This window comes from Girardinichthys multiradiatus, chromosome 3, assembly GCF_021462225.1.
Source record: "Girardinichthys multiradiatus isolate DD_20200921_A chromosome 3, DD_fGirMul_XY1, whole genome shotgun sequence".
NCBI classification, from domain to species: domain Eukaryota; kingdom Metazoa; phylum Chordata; class Actinopteri; order Cyprinodontiformes; family Goodeidae; genus Girardinichthys; species Girardinichthys multiradiatus.
Window position 1 is genome coordinate 1,096,244 of NC_061796.1, and position 17,629 is coordinate 1,113,872.

Here is a 17,629-nt window from a genome sequence, read left to right on the forward strand (position 1 = left end):
ACCCATTAGATTAATGGGATACACACTCTGACAACAGAAAATAATGCCTGAAGGAGAAGCCCATCAGGTGTTACACATGCAATGGGTTTTGAAAATGCTCCTTCATGAGATCTGTCTTGAGAATGACATAGAAACCCATGGTTACTGCAGTTTTGGAGATGTTGTAACTTCCTCTGCATTTTAATAACTTTTAACAACTAGAATAATTTACCCTGAATATTCCACAACGAAAGAGAACTTGCTTCTCTAAAAGAATTAACTGGAAAGTATCAATTGAGCTAAGTTATCACCCTTTTAAAGATACTTTTCTAACCCTAAAATAATATTTTAAGCCGCTATATCTGTCAACGTTAAGCAAGCGTATCACATGAGCAGCGGTTAATAAGCATTCTTCGTTGCAGAAAATAGGAAAAGATTTATGCAAATGTGTGTGTGTTTTTTTACGTTACCTCCAACAGTTTCTTAATCGCTCCAGAGTCAGACTGTCATGGCACACATTCCTCTATCAGTCCAAAAACAACCCAGGCCCTTCCCAGGTCTGTTGGTGAGACATTCAATCCTTCTTTGTCCACTTTAACTTCTCCAGGAGGGAGAAAGAACTTTGCTCCGGCCTGTTTCTCTTCTGCCCGCATAAGATGTGCTTTCAATATAAATCCAGTGCTTTGCTCTTCTGGCTCTGCAGCAGCATGGATCGTTGTCCATCTCAGTGGGTTTGGGGCCAGACTTCTTCTGAGTTTCGTTCTGGTGGAAACTCACACTGTGATTTGCAGCAGCAGGCAGACAGGCAGGCTCCCTCTCTTTCAGGCCATGCTGAAGAAGCGTCTCTGGTCGAGTAGCCATGGGAAGGGCAGGTTTCTAAAGTCCAGACTCAAAAACGCAGATGTTGCACTCAAATCCCATACATGTGTGTATGTGTGTGTGAGAGAGGCAGATGAAAAAGTTTAGTATAGTTCAGATTTTGCACACAGAAATATTATCAGTCAGTCAGTTGTCCACCATAACATTCACTATACTCCTTTCTTTTCCGACTGATCGCAATATTTAAGACAAACGAAACTTCCTGCAGGAGAGTTTTAACTCTTTACCACCTTAATTGATGCACTCTGTGTATTTTAATCTTTTTCTAATGTTTTTTATTTTCTTCATCTCCATCCATCAACTGTTTTACTTGAAACTATTTAAACTATTTAACTTATTTACACTCAAACTTCCACTCTGTGAAAAACCAAACTTATCTTCCCAAATTAAAGCACATTTAACACAATCATCCCCACCTTTTCCTTTCATTTTTTAGGAGATGATGGTTAATGTGTAATAAAAAAAAATAATAATAATAATACAGAGCAACTTCTCACCCAAATATATTTGTAGAGTATGAATGTCCCGGATAAATGGTATTTTTAATCTGGGCAAAAGAAAACACAGGACCAACAGAATCTTGCTATGATTCTTCCAAAAATGCTCAGTCCTCCAAACACACACAACAAGACTCACACAGTTAGTATTTTAACATATTTATGTCCCTTCAGCAATTTGTATGGTCGACCTAGCTTAGTTTATGAGCTCCCTTATTATTCAACATTTAATTTCATTTCCTTGCGGCAAAATATTACCAACCAAATTATCCAGTTCACTTACGGTGGAACCAACTAGTCATTTCTGATCTCCTTGCGGCAAGATCCTACCTAAATTTATCGCTATTTCTTTCCGGCGAAATAAAACCTATCCGATGCAGTGTCCTTACCGGCGACACACTACCAACGACATTTAAGTACTTTTCTTCTTTTATTTCTATAGCGCTTACTCTTATCTCATGTACTGTATTTTAAAGCTATCTCACCTCGGAGTTGACTTCTAGGTGACTCTCTGGATCCTGTGAGAGTCACCCCGTGCCGAGGAAGGCAGTAACCCACCGTCCAGGTGTGAATTCACACACCAGGACTTTCAGCCACTCAGGCTAATGGAGGCTGTGCAGCAGTGCTTCAACTGGACATCAGGCTTCCCCCAGGGGGGTCAGAAAGGTTAGGGTTCATGTGTCTTGATTTTAAACAGAGAGAGGGAGTGAGTGAGGACTCGGTACCAGTCCCTAGATGTTGCTGATAAAAGTATAACTCATTCCTCTCCCCATCTCCCTTTCTGTGACATGTAAGGAGGGAAAGACACTTAGAGCAGACATGAGTGATAAACAATGCAAAAGTTTTCAAACCCCTAACAGTGACAGTACCTGTATCCTGATGAACCCAATGTTTATCTATGTACCGTCTGAGCTCAGGTTTTAATCCCTGCAAAAACGCTCTCTTCAGCTGCTGTTCATATGCCCCGTCCTCTACCTCATTGTATGGTATAGCAGAGTTTGCTCTGAAAACGCGTCTCATTCTATCCAAAACAATCTTGTGGGTCTTCCTCATCCTTCTGTTTACATTGTGAAATTTTGCCGTAATCTGCTGTTTGTGCGTATTGTGTTCTGATCCTGTCATAAATGATGCGTAAGGCATCTCTTAAACCAGCTGAATTGTGCACCATTGAATTTCCCTGGGCATCATTTCCAGTGAAATCTACGGCTACTCTACACCAGCGATGACCAAACAGCTGAAAAAGACACTGGTGCATTTCTCTGCCATTAAGATGGAAACTTCCTCTGAGTTCTGTGATGGCTGCTAAAAACTCCTGTACACCTTCCTTTATGGGTGGAATACCTTTTAAAGCGGCAGTTCTGTCTTCCTGTGTCCATGGCCCATACACTAGAATGGTTTGTGGCTGTGGATTATTAGCGTTACCTATGTTTGGATATGCTACTTCAACAAGAGGAAATGTGTCTTCCTCTATATTTTTTCCAGATGGAGGAAATTTCTGTTCACGAGCCTTTAAGGCTTCATTTGTGAATAAGCTAAGGTCAGTAGTAGTTTTCTTATTTTTACTCCTAGTTCGTACGCCTGTGCTCCCCCAGAAATTAGGAGACGAGGAGCTCTGTTCTTCTGTTTTAAAAGGGTTGCTTGATTTATCTGGCTTTCTCTCGGGGTTTGAGGGGCTACTGCTGCTGCGCCTTCTTTTTCTTCCTCCCGCTGTGCTACTACCTGTCTAGCAGGCGGCTGCGCTTCTGGAGGCTGCCGCCTTTGCTGTCTGAAGGCAGCTGTAGTCTCCTCCTCTGGCCGCACCAAAACTGCGGCTGTTAACTTTTCTTTTCGCTTCTCCCTCTTATCCTGCCTCTGTATGTCTCTCAGCTTGCTCTGTTCCAACCATTTTTCTGAGAGTTTATATTCAACCTTCCTTTGTTCTTTCTTTTGTGTCTTTTTGGATTTCATTATTTCTTTTTAAATTTTAAACAATTTTAAATCCCCTTGTAATTTTAGGACATCCTTTGTATCTAATTTGCCCAAAAAACCATGTTTTTTATTCCACCTATGGCAGATCATGCCTGCTCCTTCCACATAATTCTCCATAAATTTTGCATCTCCCTCCAAATTATTTTTCTGTTTTCTTTGTTCTTTCCCCATTATGTTTTGTTTTAGTTCACATGCTATGAATGTCCCAGATAAACGTTCACTGGCATGAGACTTATGGAGAGGACATTAACACGCCCTTCTACAGCGACTAGTTCGCAGCGGTGTTAATTTTCCGGAATGAAATCCGACCTGAATCCCCAAAGTCACCAGTACGTAGTTTTAATCTGGGCAAAAGAAAACACAGGACCTGCAGAATCTTGCTATGATTCTGTTAAAATGCTTAGTCCTCCATATACACACAACACACTCACACAGTTATTATTTTAAGTACTTTGTAATTTTTTCTAAGTTAACTTGGTGTATTTTATGAGCTCAATTTATTCCGTTCTTTTACTTTACAGCGCTTATTCTATTCCCTCACAGAAGAATAATCCTCAGTTGTTTTGTTTGATCCCCTTCACGGCGGGATCCTACATAATTTATCGCTATTCCCTTCCGGCGGAATAATACCTTCCCAATGCAGTGTCCTTAACGGCGACATACTACCAACGACTTTTTCTTAGCTTATGTATTGTATTTTAAAACTGTCTCACCTCAGAGTTAACTTCTGGATCCTGTGAGAGTCACCCCGTGCCGAGGAAGGCAGTAACCCACCGGCCAGGTGTGAATTCACACACCAGGACTTTCAGCCACTCAGGCTAATGGAGGCTGTGCAGCAGTGCTTCAACTGGACATCAGGCTTCCCCCACAGATCCCAGAGTCACTGTTAAAGCAAACAAAATAAGTTTATTGAATCTCTCCGGCTCGAAGGACCAAGTTAATGTAAGGTATTATTAAGGCAACTCAGAGGCAAGAACGACACAGAGTCAGTTTTACTTGCAGCAAGGGTAGCTCACTTTGCAGTGCAGACTACAAAGTTTTGACACCCTATCTCTTTATTTATATGCTGGTTCAAACACAGTTCAACAGACAGTTCAGACAGGGTGTGTGAAATCCCACACACAGGGAGGACTGCATACCAGAGCATGATACAGAGCAGAGTGCAGCTGCACTTAGCACAAAGTTTTTAAATGAGTGATAACAAGTTTTCGCACCCATCCAACAGAGTTGCCGTACGGTGGTAAAAGGCTTAGATTCACCCGCAGGATGGGCTCCATGAGTGGCAGCGACAGCTAAGGGGAGGACAGATCGAGGACCAGAGTGCATGTGAATGTAGACATGTTTAATCAAAATGTGAGCTTTATGAGCTGTCTCAGCTGGGACATCAGTGGGTCAGGGAAGCAGTGCATGCTCTTCTCCTCCCTCTTCCTCCTCTTGGACTTAGGTGGAGCTCTGTCTTTGTCAGGACGATTTGGTCTCTTACTGCACTGAATTTTCTTTGGACCAGGACCATCTGTCAGCGCCACCTGACGCAAACAGAAACAGAAAACCTGAGCAACACATACACCATTCAGAAGAGTTCTTGTAATTAATCTGCTGATTGCTCACTGTGTTGAAATGGAAACCAGATCCATCCTTCTCTATGGACCACACACTGTCATTGAACAGCTGGCGGTGTGCAGTAGGTTGGGTATGTCTGGTAGGGGATGGCATCGTTACAGGTGAAGTCTTGTCCCTCAACAGGTGTCTGAGCAGCCCTTTCCCTCCATCTCCCCCCTGAGAGACAGGGGGGGAGAAGTTATCACACCCACCCTCCTCCATCTTCACAGGATTTCTCCGACAGGCCTGTGCCTCCATTTGCTCCTCCGGCAGAAGGGAACATTAAACAGGCTGTTGTAAGACTGATAGATCACTGTGGTACTACTTGGTATTGGCACATTGTTAACACATCACCGACACACCTTAGCACATTGCTGACACAGAAAGCAGAGAGTAAACAGGAACAATTAATCTGTCAGAGGTCCCGCTTCATCGTACTATCACTCATGAACAAGAGACCAAGATACCCAACTTCTCTGCTTGAGGCAGAGACTGACCCCCAAATAAGAGGGGGCAATCCGCCTTTTTCCAGTCGAGAACCATGGCCTCAGACTTAAAAGGGCCTGACTCTCATCCATTTCAAAGTCAACAAAAAGCCGTTCCAGTGCACACTGCAGGTCATTGCCTGAAGAAGCCAACAGAACCAAATCATGGGTTAGGGTTGAGATCCTGTACACCACAAACAGTATCAGTGACAAAGGGCACGCCTGGTGGAGTCCAACGTACACTGTGAACAGTCCCAACTTCCTGATACGACTCTTGCTTTGGGAATACAGGGATTGGATAGCTCTTAAAAGGCCATCCAGGCAACCCATACTCCCGCAGCAACCCGCCCCAACACTCTTTGTGTACCGGGTGGTCCCTCTGGCCACCCGGTACCTGTCAGTTGTTTCAGGGGTCCCCAAGGAAAACCAAGCCCTTAAGGCGTTCTTCAGCCTGGCAGCTTCCATCACCACTGGTGTCCACCAGTGGGTCCTCTGTTTGCCACTGCACAGTTCCGGAAAGCCAAATCCACATTGAGGGTCCCTGAACCTCCCTCATGACAGGAGAGAAATTCTCCCAGAGGAGTGAATTGAAGTTCACTCAGACAGGTTCCTCTGCCAGATGTTCTCAACTCACTCTCACCACTTGTTTGGGTTTGCTGGGTCTGTCCAACAGTGTCTCCTGCCACCGGATCCAACACACTACCAGGTGGTCACTGGTTGACAGCTCCACCTGTGTCTTCACCCAAGTGTCCAGGATTAAAATCGATCAGCCTTTGGCCCAGGCTGGTCTGGTACCAGGTATACTTTGTGCTCAAACATGGTGTTTGTTATGGACATTCCATGCCTTGCACAAAAGTAAAACAACAAAACTAGGGTTCAGATCGGGGAGGCCATTCTTCCTGATCACACACCTCCAAGATGACGCCGTCGCTCTCTATATTGGCACTGAAATCCCCCTGGAGCACCACTGAATCACTAGATGGCACCCCTTCCAGGACACCATCCAGAGACTCCAAGAAGGCCAGGTCACCTGAACTGCTGTTTGGTGTATAAGCACAGACAACAGTCAGAAACATCCACCTTGGAACCCGGCGCCGCAAATAGTTGACCCTCTCATTCACTGTGGAGAAAACGTAATCAATCAAACCACTAAGCTGAGGCCTTGTGAGTATCTCCACCCCCTACCCGCGCCTCTCTCCCTGGGCAACTCTGGAGTAGAAGAGAGTCCAGCCCCTATCCAGCAGTTGTGTTCCACACCCCAAGCTGTGTGTAGGGGTCAGTCCAAATATTTTTACCGGCTACTGGTCATACAACAGCTCTGGCTCCTCACCTGCCAGAAAAGGGACATTCCATGTCCCTAAAGCCAGATTAAGCCGCATGGAATTAGCACGCCAAGGCTTCTGCCTTCACGTGTCACCAAACTTGGGCAGATGAAAAGTATATTATTATTATTACTCCTGAGTAATACCACTTATGGTACTACTGATATACAATCCTGATATAGAAACAGTGGAGCAGAGCAACAGTAGAACTAAAATTACTGACCTTGACCTCCAGGCAATTTACAGATAGGTGGTCTATCTGGCCCTCCATGCCCAAGATGTTGCCTCTCTGCTGGAATGTTGAGCTTGCTGGTAGCTGCCTCTCTAAGTCAGGGGACAAAGCCAGGCCAGAGAGGGGGACATCTGATTGGTGGGTGGGTGTGGAGGAAGACTTGTCTGAGACAGCCGGAGTAGGTGGGGCAGTGATGTCAGAGTGTGGTGACAGAGGTGTTCTAGCTCCTGCTTCTTCAGCTGTGTTGCTTCTTCTGCTATTCTTCTTTGGTTGGTTATCAGGGATGATGTTAAAGCTGAGGTTGATGAGGGAGTCAGGGCCTCCAGAGGAGGGCAGTGGGGTCAATGGCGAGGATGAGGAGGAATCGTGTCCAAAGAGATGAGGACTGATCCCTGTTGGATGCACTTGTCCCAGCAGCCTTAGTCTGGACTGGAGGGTGCGTGCAGCCACATCCTTACCTCGCTCTGCAGCAACTGCAGGAAGTACCCTCGCAGTGGGAGAAGCTCTGGGGTGCAGGGATCCTCCTGTGAAGCCTTGATGGAGGCTTGTCTGAGGAGGTAAGGGTCCTCCTGCAGGCCCCTGGACTTTATGTGGAGGTCTGGAGGCTGAAGAGGACTGAAGAAAGTCCAGTCCAGGCTCAGAGCTGCAAAAGGTACCTGGGACACACTGTCCTCACTGGCGAATGGTGGTGGTCTAAATGATCCACCAGGAATAGGTCCTCGTATTTGTGTGATGCATGTTCCAGGCACACCAACTGCTGCAGACCCAAGAAGGTCTTGCTGTTCCAGACTCTGCTGCAGGGCACGTTGACGCTCCACCTGAGAGGAAACCAACACAGAAATGACTAAACGACATCTAATGCCCCTTTTTCATTAGTACTTACTCAGTGAGGTTAATCTCGGGTCAGTTCTACTCTGCACAGTTTGGTTGGTTTTCCATTACAACTGATACCATCTCAATGTGGGTGGGATTGTCAAAAGCGAAGCGGCCCCACAGTACAAAAAAGTAATGTAATGTAATTTGTAGCTAAAGAAACACAACAACAAAGGAAGACATACTGCTTGGTCTTTAGCTGTTGTCAGACTCAGAGTGAAAGAAGAGCCCGAGATGCTGCGGGCTGCAAGACGAAGCACTCTGGATCAGTACAGGAGAGGGAGGGAAGCCATGGAGTGGTACCAGCTAGAGAATGTGTGAGGGTAAGCTAACGCTACCTAATGCTAGCTTGCTATAGTGGTCATATCCACAATAAGCCCAACTACAACGATTTAATGGTTTCAAATCAGTTCAATTCATTTCAAAAATACTTTATTAATCCCAAAGGGAAATTAAATGTTGTTGTAGCTCATATTCTGCAGGTTTCTTGAGAGCCGTTGTAGATGCCGATGGCTGTTGGCAGGAAGGATCTCCTGTAGCTTCTGTCTTACAGCAGATCTGAAGAAGCCTCTGACTGAAGACACTGTTGTTGTTCAACAGTCTCATGAAGAGGATGCTCAGGGTTCTCCATAATGTTCTTCATTTTATGAAGAATCTGTCTTTCCACAATGATCTCCAGAGGTTCTAGAAGAGTCCCCAGAACAGAGCCAGCCTTCTTTATCAGCTTATTGAGCTTTTTCAAGTCCCTGGTTCTGATGCTGCTTCCCCAGCAGATGATGGCAGAAGAGATCACACTCTCCACAACAGACTTATAGAAGATATGCAGCATCTTGCTGTAAACACCGAAGGACCTAAGCTTCCTCAAGAAATACAGTCTGCTCAGTTCTTTCTTGTAGAAGGCTTCACAGTTACATCTCCACTCTAGTCTGTTGTCCAGGTGAACACCGATGTATTTATATTCCTCCACCACCTCCACTTCTTCTCCCATGATGGAAATAGTTTTTGACTTATTCCTGTTTCTCTTAAAATCTACAATCATCTCCTTTGTTTGATTCACGTTCAAAATGAGATGATTGTTTCCACACCATGCCACAAAGTGGCCCACCGCCTTCTTGTACTCATCTTCTTGTCCATCTCTGATCCACCTCACGACTGCAGAATCATCTGAGTATGTCTGCAGATGGCAGGAGTCTGTCTTGTACTGGAAGTCTGAGGTGTACAGAGTGAAGAGGAATGGTGAGAGTACCGTCCCCTGTGGTGCTCCTGTGCTGCTGAGTACCTGGTTAGACTCACAACCCTTCAGTCTCACAACAGGTAGTCTTTGATCCAGGAGATTGTTGAGGCCTCCACCTGAGTCTTCTGGAGTTTCTGACAAAGTAAACACAGAAAGTAAACACAGAACGCACTGTTAGCGTCGATATTGAAAAAGCTGTATCACAAGACTGAAAGAGTGAGGATTTGCTCCCACGAACACAGAAAGAGCACTGTTAGCGTAGATATTGAAAAAGCTCTATTACAAGACTGAAAGATTGAGGATTTGCTCCCGCGAACACAGAAGGAGCAGTGTTAGCGTCGATATTGAAAAAGCTGTATCGAAACACTGAAAGAGTGAGCATTTGCTCCCGCGAACACAGAACGGGCACTGTTAATGTTGATATTGAAGAAGCTGCATCTCACAACTGAAAGAGTGAGGATTTGATCTCGCAACCACAGAAGGACCAATGTTAGCGTCAATATTGAAAAAGCTGTATCGCAAGACTGAAAGAGTGAGGACTTGCTCCCGCAAACACAGAACGAGCACTGTTGGCGTCGATATTGAAAAAGCTGTATCTCACCACTGAAAGAGTGAGGATTTGCTCTCGCGACCACAGAAGGACCAATGTTAGCGTCGATATTGAAAAAGCTGTATCTCACCACTGAAATATTTAGGATTTGCTCCCGCGAACACAGAACGAGCACTGTTAGAGTCGATATTGAAAAAGCTGAATAGCAAGACTGAATGACTATTTGCTCCCGTGAACACAGAACGCAATGTTAGCGTCGATATTGAAAAAGCTGTATCGTAAGACTGAAAGAGTGAGGATTTACTCCCACGAACACAGAAAGAGCACTGTTAGCGTAGATATTGAAAAAGCTGTATTACAAGACTGAAAGATTGAGCATTTGCTCCCGCGAACACAGAACGGGCACTGTTAGCGTCAATATTGAAAAAGCTGTATCGCAAGACTGAAAGAGTGAGGACTTGCTCCCGCGAACAAATAACGCACTGTTGGCGTCGATATTGAAAAAGCTGTATCGCAAGACTGAAAGAGTGAGGATTTGCTCCCGTGAACACAGAATGAGCACTGTTAGCATTGATATTGAAAAAGCTGTATCGCAAGACTGAAAGAGAGAGGATTTGCTCCCACGAACACAGAAAGAGCACTGTTAGCGTAGATATTGAAAAAGCTGTATTACAAGACTGAAAGATTGAGGATTTGCTCCCGCGAACACAGAAGGAGCAGTGTTATCGTCGATATTGAAAAAGCTGTATCGAAACACTGAAAGAGTGAGCATTTGCTCCCGCGATCAAAGAAGGAGCAGTGTTAGCGTCGATATTGAAAAAGCTGTATTACAACACTGAAAGATTGAGGATTTGCTCCCGCGAACACAGAAGGAGCAGTGTTAGCGTCGATATTGAAAAAGCTGTATCGAAACACTGAAAGAGTGAGCATTTGCTCCAGCGAACACAGAAGGAGCAGTGTTAGCGTCGATATTGAAAAAGCTGTATCGAAACACTGAAAGAGTGAGCATTTGCTCCCGCGAACACAGAACGGGCACTGTTAATGTCAATATTGAAGAAGCTGCATCTCACAACTGAAAGAGTGAGGATTTGATCTCGCAACCACAGAAGGACCAATGTTAGCGTCAATATTGAAAAAGCTGTATCGCAAGACTGAAAGAGTGAGGACTTGCTCCCGCGAACAAATAATGCACTGTTAGCGTCGATATTGAAAAAGCTGTATCACAAGACTGAAAGAGTGAGGATTTGCTCCCGTGAACACAGAGTGAGCACTGTTAGCATTGATATTGAAAAAGCTGTATCGCAAGACTGAAAGAGAGAGGATTTGCTCCCACGAACACAGAAAGAGCACTGTTAGCGTAGATATTGAAAAAGCTCTATTACAAGACTGAAAGATTGAGGATTTGCTCCCGCGAACACAGAAGGAGCAGTGTTAGCGTTGATATTGAAAAAGCTGTATCGAAACACTGAAAGAGTGAGCATTTGATCCCGCGAACACAGAACGGGCACTGTTAATGTCGATATTGAAGAAGCTGCATCTCACAACTGAAAGAGTGAGGATTTGATCTCGCAACCACAGAAGGACCAATGTTAGCGTCAATATTGAAAAAGCTGTATCGCAAGACTGAAAGAGTGAGGACTTGCTCCCGCAAACACAGAACGAGCAGTGTGTAATGGAAAATTCTTTTAAAGTGCTCTGATATTCCCTTCACCTCTCTCATTTGAGTCTGTGTTTTATCACCCACAGGTGCCCTTCCATCTACCTCTCACCTCTGACCTCTGTGTTTTGTTAGTGTTCTGTTTTTTAGAGCAGATGGACTCTAAATTCCAATGCTGGAGAGTTTAATGGTTAAGACCCATCATTTAGGATGATGTCAGGAAGGGCAGTTAGGTCTGTTCCTAGATAACCTTGTCACCTTTGAACTCAAGAAGGGTTTGGGTCATAAAACACAGACTCTTTGAAGTTGAGATAACACAGTCATGTTCTGGTATAAATACTGTGTGTAAATGTTGATCGGGGCTCTGTTTAACTGACTTGCTTGGTGACAGAGTCATTCAAACGCTGAATGCCTTTGAATAAAACTTATTAAGACAAAGTCCGGATTTTCTCTTCTTGTGAGTCAACTTCTCTCCACTTTGATAAGAAATTCCAGAACAATTTTGGCGTCACGAACAGGATCTAACGTGCCAGAGGAGACCGCAGGGGGGACACGGACGCCTGGCCAGCCTGAGACGTTGTCCTCAGTCCACCTCCATATTACGGTAGTGGAGTCCGGGTGTCCGCCTGCGGCTTCTGGTCGATTGGATCCGAACTAATTGTCTACAAATATATCTGGGTGAGAAGTTGCTCTGTATGATATAATGTTTTTGTTTTTTTACACATTAACCATCATCTCCTAATTAATTGATTAGGTTCTGGAGTTGCGAGAGGGAGGACATCAGCTGAGTGCCACATCACCCTGTAGAGGTATACAGGGAGGTTGTTATTGGAAACGATAAAAAAAAAAAAAAAGCAGAACAAAGGGTTTTGCGGGTGGTTTTTTGCAATTTTCTACACCTTATAAAGGAGAAAAGCCAGTCGGCAGACGTGCCGCTGAACAGGTAAAAAGAACAAAATGGGTTCCGGAACCTCAAAGGCATCAGGGGTGTCTCCTTCTCCAGACTCTGCAATTTATAAAATAATGAAAGAAAAAGGGGGAGATGATTGTGTTACATGTGCTTTAATTTGGGAGGACAAGTTTGGTTTTCCACAAGGTGGAAGTTTGAGTGTAAATCAGTTGAATAAAATAAAACAGTTGATGGATGGTGATTGGGAGAAAATAAAAAATAAAAAAAGGATTAAAAAACAAGATTTAGATCAGAGAGAAAAATGGGTAAAATGTTGGGATGAATGGATTACGGAGGCTATACGTAGGGAAAGAAAATCCGAATTGAAACAGATGGCAGGGGGAAAAGATTTGTCCGGGGACGTGGGAAACAGGTATGACAATGCTGGTCGTGCCGTTGATGATCCCACGTTTCCACCTCCATATAGACCTAGTGATGCTTCACCCTCCTGTCTATATCCATCTTTACAGACGGAGTTGCGGGCCCTCCAGATGGCAGACCTCGATCTAGACTCCCGTCCTCCTCCAGCAGCGGGCCAACCAGCAGCGGGCCAACCAGCAAATCTGCCCGCAAGTCAGCCAGGACAACTCGCCAGTCCGCTTCAGTATCAGCCCGTGAGTCAACCCACACATCCACCTGCAGTGCAGGCTGATCTCACTCAGCACAGCGGCCCCAGCAGAGTGGAAGGTGTGATTATGCACCAGCCTACAGATGAGCAGCGACCGGGTTCATCAAAGGACCACAAAATACCTTTCCTCTCCTCTCCTGTTAGCTTTCCTGAGTTTACATGGCTACGAAGTGGAAGACAACGAGGAGAAGATAAAAAAGAGGAAGAAGAGTATCAATGCCCTATGTTGGAAGTAGCCGGAACAAATTAGCCTCAGTTGGTGTTTCGACTGTGGACTGCAGCAGACATCCAAGCCAGTGCCGCGTTACTTCCGGATCCCGTAGGAGACGGAAGAAAGTTTGCTACGGAATTTAAAGCTTTATGCCATGAAATGAGACCTACCGGCACAGAAATTCGCTGGCTCCTTGCAGCAAAAATCAAACCTGGAGATTTGGTTGGTCTGAGATTGCCAGATCCTGCAGTGCGCCTTGGAGAGACAACTGGAGGTGAAAATGGTGATTTAAATCATCATAATGGACCATGGTATAATGCCATAGAACATTTGTGCACTGACTTGATCACAAAATTTCCACAGAGGAGTGATTGTGCAGTGCTACAACAAGTTAAACAACGTCCTGATGAGACTGTTGCTGATTTTCTTTACCGGATGGAAGAAGCGTTCAATAAACATTCAGGTATGGAACGCCCCGCTGACTTTACTGTTTTGGGCCCCTGGGAAAAGATGCTGTGTGGATATATTATGGAAGGACTTCTCCCTGAGATCGCAGCACAAACTAAGACTCTTTATGTTGGTTGGAGACATGGGGTGCGTTTTGAGGAGCTGAAAAGACATGCTTTACACAGCGATGATGTTATCAACGACAGGAAGAAGAAAAAAGCGGACAAAAGAGAGACTGATTTGCATAACGCTGCCTTGACCCTGTACTGCAGTACAAATCAACGTGGTTCTTTTCCTCGAGGACGAGGCCGGGGACGCCGGGGCAGAGGTCGGGGAAGGGGACAGTGGTCCCGCTCCGATGCTTGCCATAAATGTGGAAAGTTGGGACACTGGAGGAATGAATGTCCAGAGAAACTGCAGCAGCCGGACACCGGTAACTGACGGGGGGAGGACGGGACCCTGGATCTGGCTGTCACTTGCATTGAGGAGGGGTCTCTTAAGGAGCGTGAGGTTTCACAAACACACACACAGTTGCATGATGATACTGATTCACATAGGTTGCTTACAGAGGCCATATTACACTTAGAAGGTGCCTCCGTAGTTTTACCAGGCATGTATCTCTATACACAGAACCCTGCTTTTAAAAGAATGCCTATGTTTTCTATGATGGTGATGGATGAAGAAATTTATTTTGTTGTAGATTCAGGAGCGACACACTCTGTTTTATCAGCTAAATGTATCAAAGAGCAGCCAAAACTGAGTGGTCGATATGTTCATTCTGTCTCTGCTTCAGGTGAAACAGTTAGGGAAAGTTTTTCGGTTCCTCTAAAGTGTTCCACTCCACAGGGAGTGCAGTTAAAACATTCTTTTTTGGTGTCTCCTTTGTGTCCCTTAAATTTGATGGGTAGAGATTTGATGTGCAGAATAAATATTGCTATTATTTCAAACCCTGATGGACTGACAGTTCACACTCAGAAGGACTTTGACTATGACTACACTGCAGTACATTGGGCCCCAGAGCAACCTTTATATGCATATCAGTGGAAGCTTCCAGTTGGTCCTGTACCTCAACATTTTGTCACATTGGCAGTAAATGCTGTGACACCTGATAGTGAGATAATGAGTGCAGATGATCTGCATTGTACTTCGCATGTATCCGAAGGACCTGATTTTGATTATGAGGACAGTTGGTACAAAATTACAAATGAGAGAGTGCACCTCTCTGACATGTACTGGAATGATCACACAGCAGCTTTATCTGTGACTTTGACCTCTGAACAGCTGCATTTTTTTCAAGTTTCTGGTTCGGTGCCGCATGTATCATTGGCCAAGTCTGAAAATATGGAATGGAAGGATGTGGGGTTTTTTGTTAGACGTTGTCTCCTTGCCACGGATTGGAGGGAGACAGATGTCCCATATGTGTTTGTGTCTCCTTCTCAAAAGGCTTTTAAAAGACATTGTCCCACTGTTGTTTCCTGTAATCGTACAGTGCAACTGATTTCACATTCACATCTGTTTTTAGCTACTGCTTCTTCTGCGGATGCAGATCTTGAAGAGCTGCCTGATTCATTGTGGGCTGCTCACAAATATGATGTTGGTCTTATTACAGATTGTGAGCCAGTTGTTGTTACTCCTAAATCAAACTACAGGCCATGTCAGAAACAATACTTATTGAAGAAGGAAGCTTTGGAGGGAATTCGTCCTGTTTTTGATTCCCTCCTTAAAGCTGGGGTAATTGTACCCTGTCCAAATTCACCTGTGAGAACACCGTTGTTCCCTGTGAAAAACATTAGGCCCCCTGGAGAGCCTGACGAATGGAGATTTGTCATGGACCTTCAGGCTGTTAACCAGTCTGTTGTGGCCCGTGCACCATCAGTTCCGAACCCTTCTACGATTCTGTCACAGATTCCACCAGAAGCTAAATATTTTTCAGTGATAGACCTGGCAAATGCGTTTTTTTCTGTCCCTGTACACAAGGACAGTCAGTATTGGTTTGCTTTTGAGTTTGATGGGAAGCCATATTGTTTTACTCGTCTTTGTCAGGGCTACACAGAGAGTCCAACTATTTTTAACACAGCTCTGAAGGACTCTTTGGCTGATTTGACTCTGTCTCCTGGAACTGTCCTTACACAGTATGTTGATGATTTATTATTATCAGCAGGATCAGCGGATCAGTGTAGGAAAGACACCTTGAAACTGCTTCAACATCTTCATAAGAAGGGTCACAAAGTTTCAAAATCTAAAATGCAGTTTGTACAGGAAGAAGTGACATTTCTTGGTCATGTTCTCTCACATAAAAGCAGAAAACTGTCCCCTCAGCGCATTAAAGCTGTTCTGAAAATCCCAAAACCTGTCACCAAGAAACAAATGATGTCATTTTTGGGTATGACAGGTTATTGCAGAGCTCACATTCTGAATTACTCTGAGCTGGAAGCGCCTTTGGCCAGTTTAATATATGGGCGGAGCTTGGCAGCTGCAGACAAAATTAAATGGACAGATGAGGCAGAACTGGCTTTCATTGATTTAAAAACAGCCCTGTCTTCTGCGCCTGCATTGGCTTTACCAAACTCTGACAAGCCATTTATTCAAATGGTGGATGAAAAATCTGGTTTCATGTCATCTGTGTTGTTGCAATCTCATGGTGATAAATTGCGACCTGTGGCTTATTATTCCAATAAGCTTGATCCAGTTGCAGCTGGGCTGCCTGGTTGTTTGCGAGCTGTTGCTGCAGCTGAGAAAGCCATGTTGGCATCACGTGACGTTGTTGGATATAATCCATTGACAGTTTTTGTTCCACATTCTGTTTCCATCATCCTCCTGGAACAAAAGACGTCTCATCTATCAGCAGCAAGGTGGTTGAGGTATTCTTCAATATTACTGGACATGCCCAACATTACAATTAAATGTTGTAACACTTTAAATCCAGCCACACTACTGCCTACTGAGGAGGATGGTGAAAGTCATGACTGCGCAGCTGTCTGAAATGTTGTTTGTACCCCTCGTCCTGACTTGCAAGACACCCCTTTGACTAACCCTGATCTTATCTTGTATGTAGATGGGTCTTCCTCCCGTTCTGCAGTGGGTCTGAACCAAGTAGGATTTGCAGTGTGCTCTGACTCAGCTGTTTTGCGCTCAGGTCCTTTGCCAGCGCATTACTCAGCTCAAACAGCTGAATTAATTGCTTTGACTGAAGCTTGCAAGTTGGCAGAAGGAAAGACTGTGACTATTTACACAGACTCAAGATATTGTTTCGGAGTGGTGCATGATTTCGGGGCCTTGTGGAGACATCGCTCCTTTTTGAAATCAGATGGAAAACCTATCTTGAATGCTAGACAAGTGTCTGATCTTTTGGATGCTATTATGTTACCCGCACGTTTGGCTGTGGTTAAGTGTGCTGCGCACACAGGACAGTCTGATTTTGTTTCTAGGGGTAATGCAGCCGCGGACTCGGCAGCAAAAACCGCAGCTTTGAGGCCTTTCTCCTCAGATGAATCTTTTCTTTCTCTGACTGATCCGCAAGGTGTCACTGTTCCTGAAATGCAATCTTTTGCTACTTCACAGGAAAAAGAAAAATGGCGAAGAGCTGGGTGTATCTTTAACAGCAGTTCTGGCTGGCATGTTTCTGATGGTAGACCATGCCTGCCTAAACATTTTTTTCCCTGGTTTGCTAAATGGACGCATGGATTGGATCATGTGTCCAAAGGGGGAATGCTGGATATGGTTAAAAAATACTGGTATACAAATGGGTTTTCAGTGGTAGCTGAAAATTATTGTAAAAGATGTTTGATCTGTGCTTCTCACAACCCCTCGAGGGTTCCTGCACAATCACAGGCGGCACATCCACCTCCACGGTTCCCATTTCAGCATTTGATGATGGATTTCATTGAGTTGACACCTGCTGAAGGGAAGAAATATTGTTTAGTGGTCGTGGACATGTTTTCTAAGTATGTTGAAGCGTTTCCAACAAAACACGCAGACAGCAGTGCTGTAGCGAAGTCTTTGTTGACAGAGATTCTTCCCCGTTGGGGGGTCCCAGAGGTGATTTCCAGTGATAACGGGACACATTTTGTCAACAAAGCTTTGCAAGAAATTAGTAAGCTTCTAGGTTTCCAGTTGAAG

The 17,629-nt window shown here is 44.7% G+C and overlaps 1 protein-coding gene and 1 long non-coding RNA gene across 3 annotated transcripts in view; both read right to left on the reverse strand.

Moving 5' to 3' along the window:
* Positions 1–1,851: 1,851 nt before the first annotated feature.
* The window catches only part of tcaim (T cell activation inhibitor, mitochondrial), a 173,805-nt gene continuing 158,027 nt past the window's right edge, over positions 1,852–17,629 (reverse strand). Inside the window, exons 10-11 of one of the 2 annotated variants that reach the window (XR_007037059.1) lie at positions 4,037–4,206; positions 1,852–2,037 (exon numbers count right to left, since the gene is read on the reverse strand). Coding sequence is in view for 1 of the 2 variants with exons in the window: in XM_047357356.1 (XP_047213312.1) it covers positions 4,167–4,206 (40 nt within the window). In the remaining variant the exon portion in view is untranslated. Of the gene's footprint in view, positions 2,038–3,721; positions 4,207–17,629 lie in introns of those variants that run through there. The other variant, XM_047357356.1, reaches the window with a different exon arrangement.
* LOC124863122 lies at positions 4,422–8,356 on the reverse strand. Its single transcript, XR_007037060.1, has 3 exons — positions 8,020–8,356; positions 4,932–7,779; positions 4,422–4,849 (listed from the first exon to the last, which is right to left on the reverse strand). It is a non-coding gene; the product is annotated as an uncharacterized LOC124863122 (long non-coding RNA).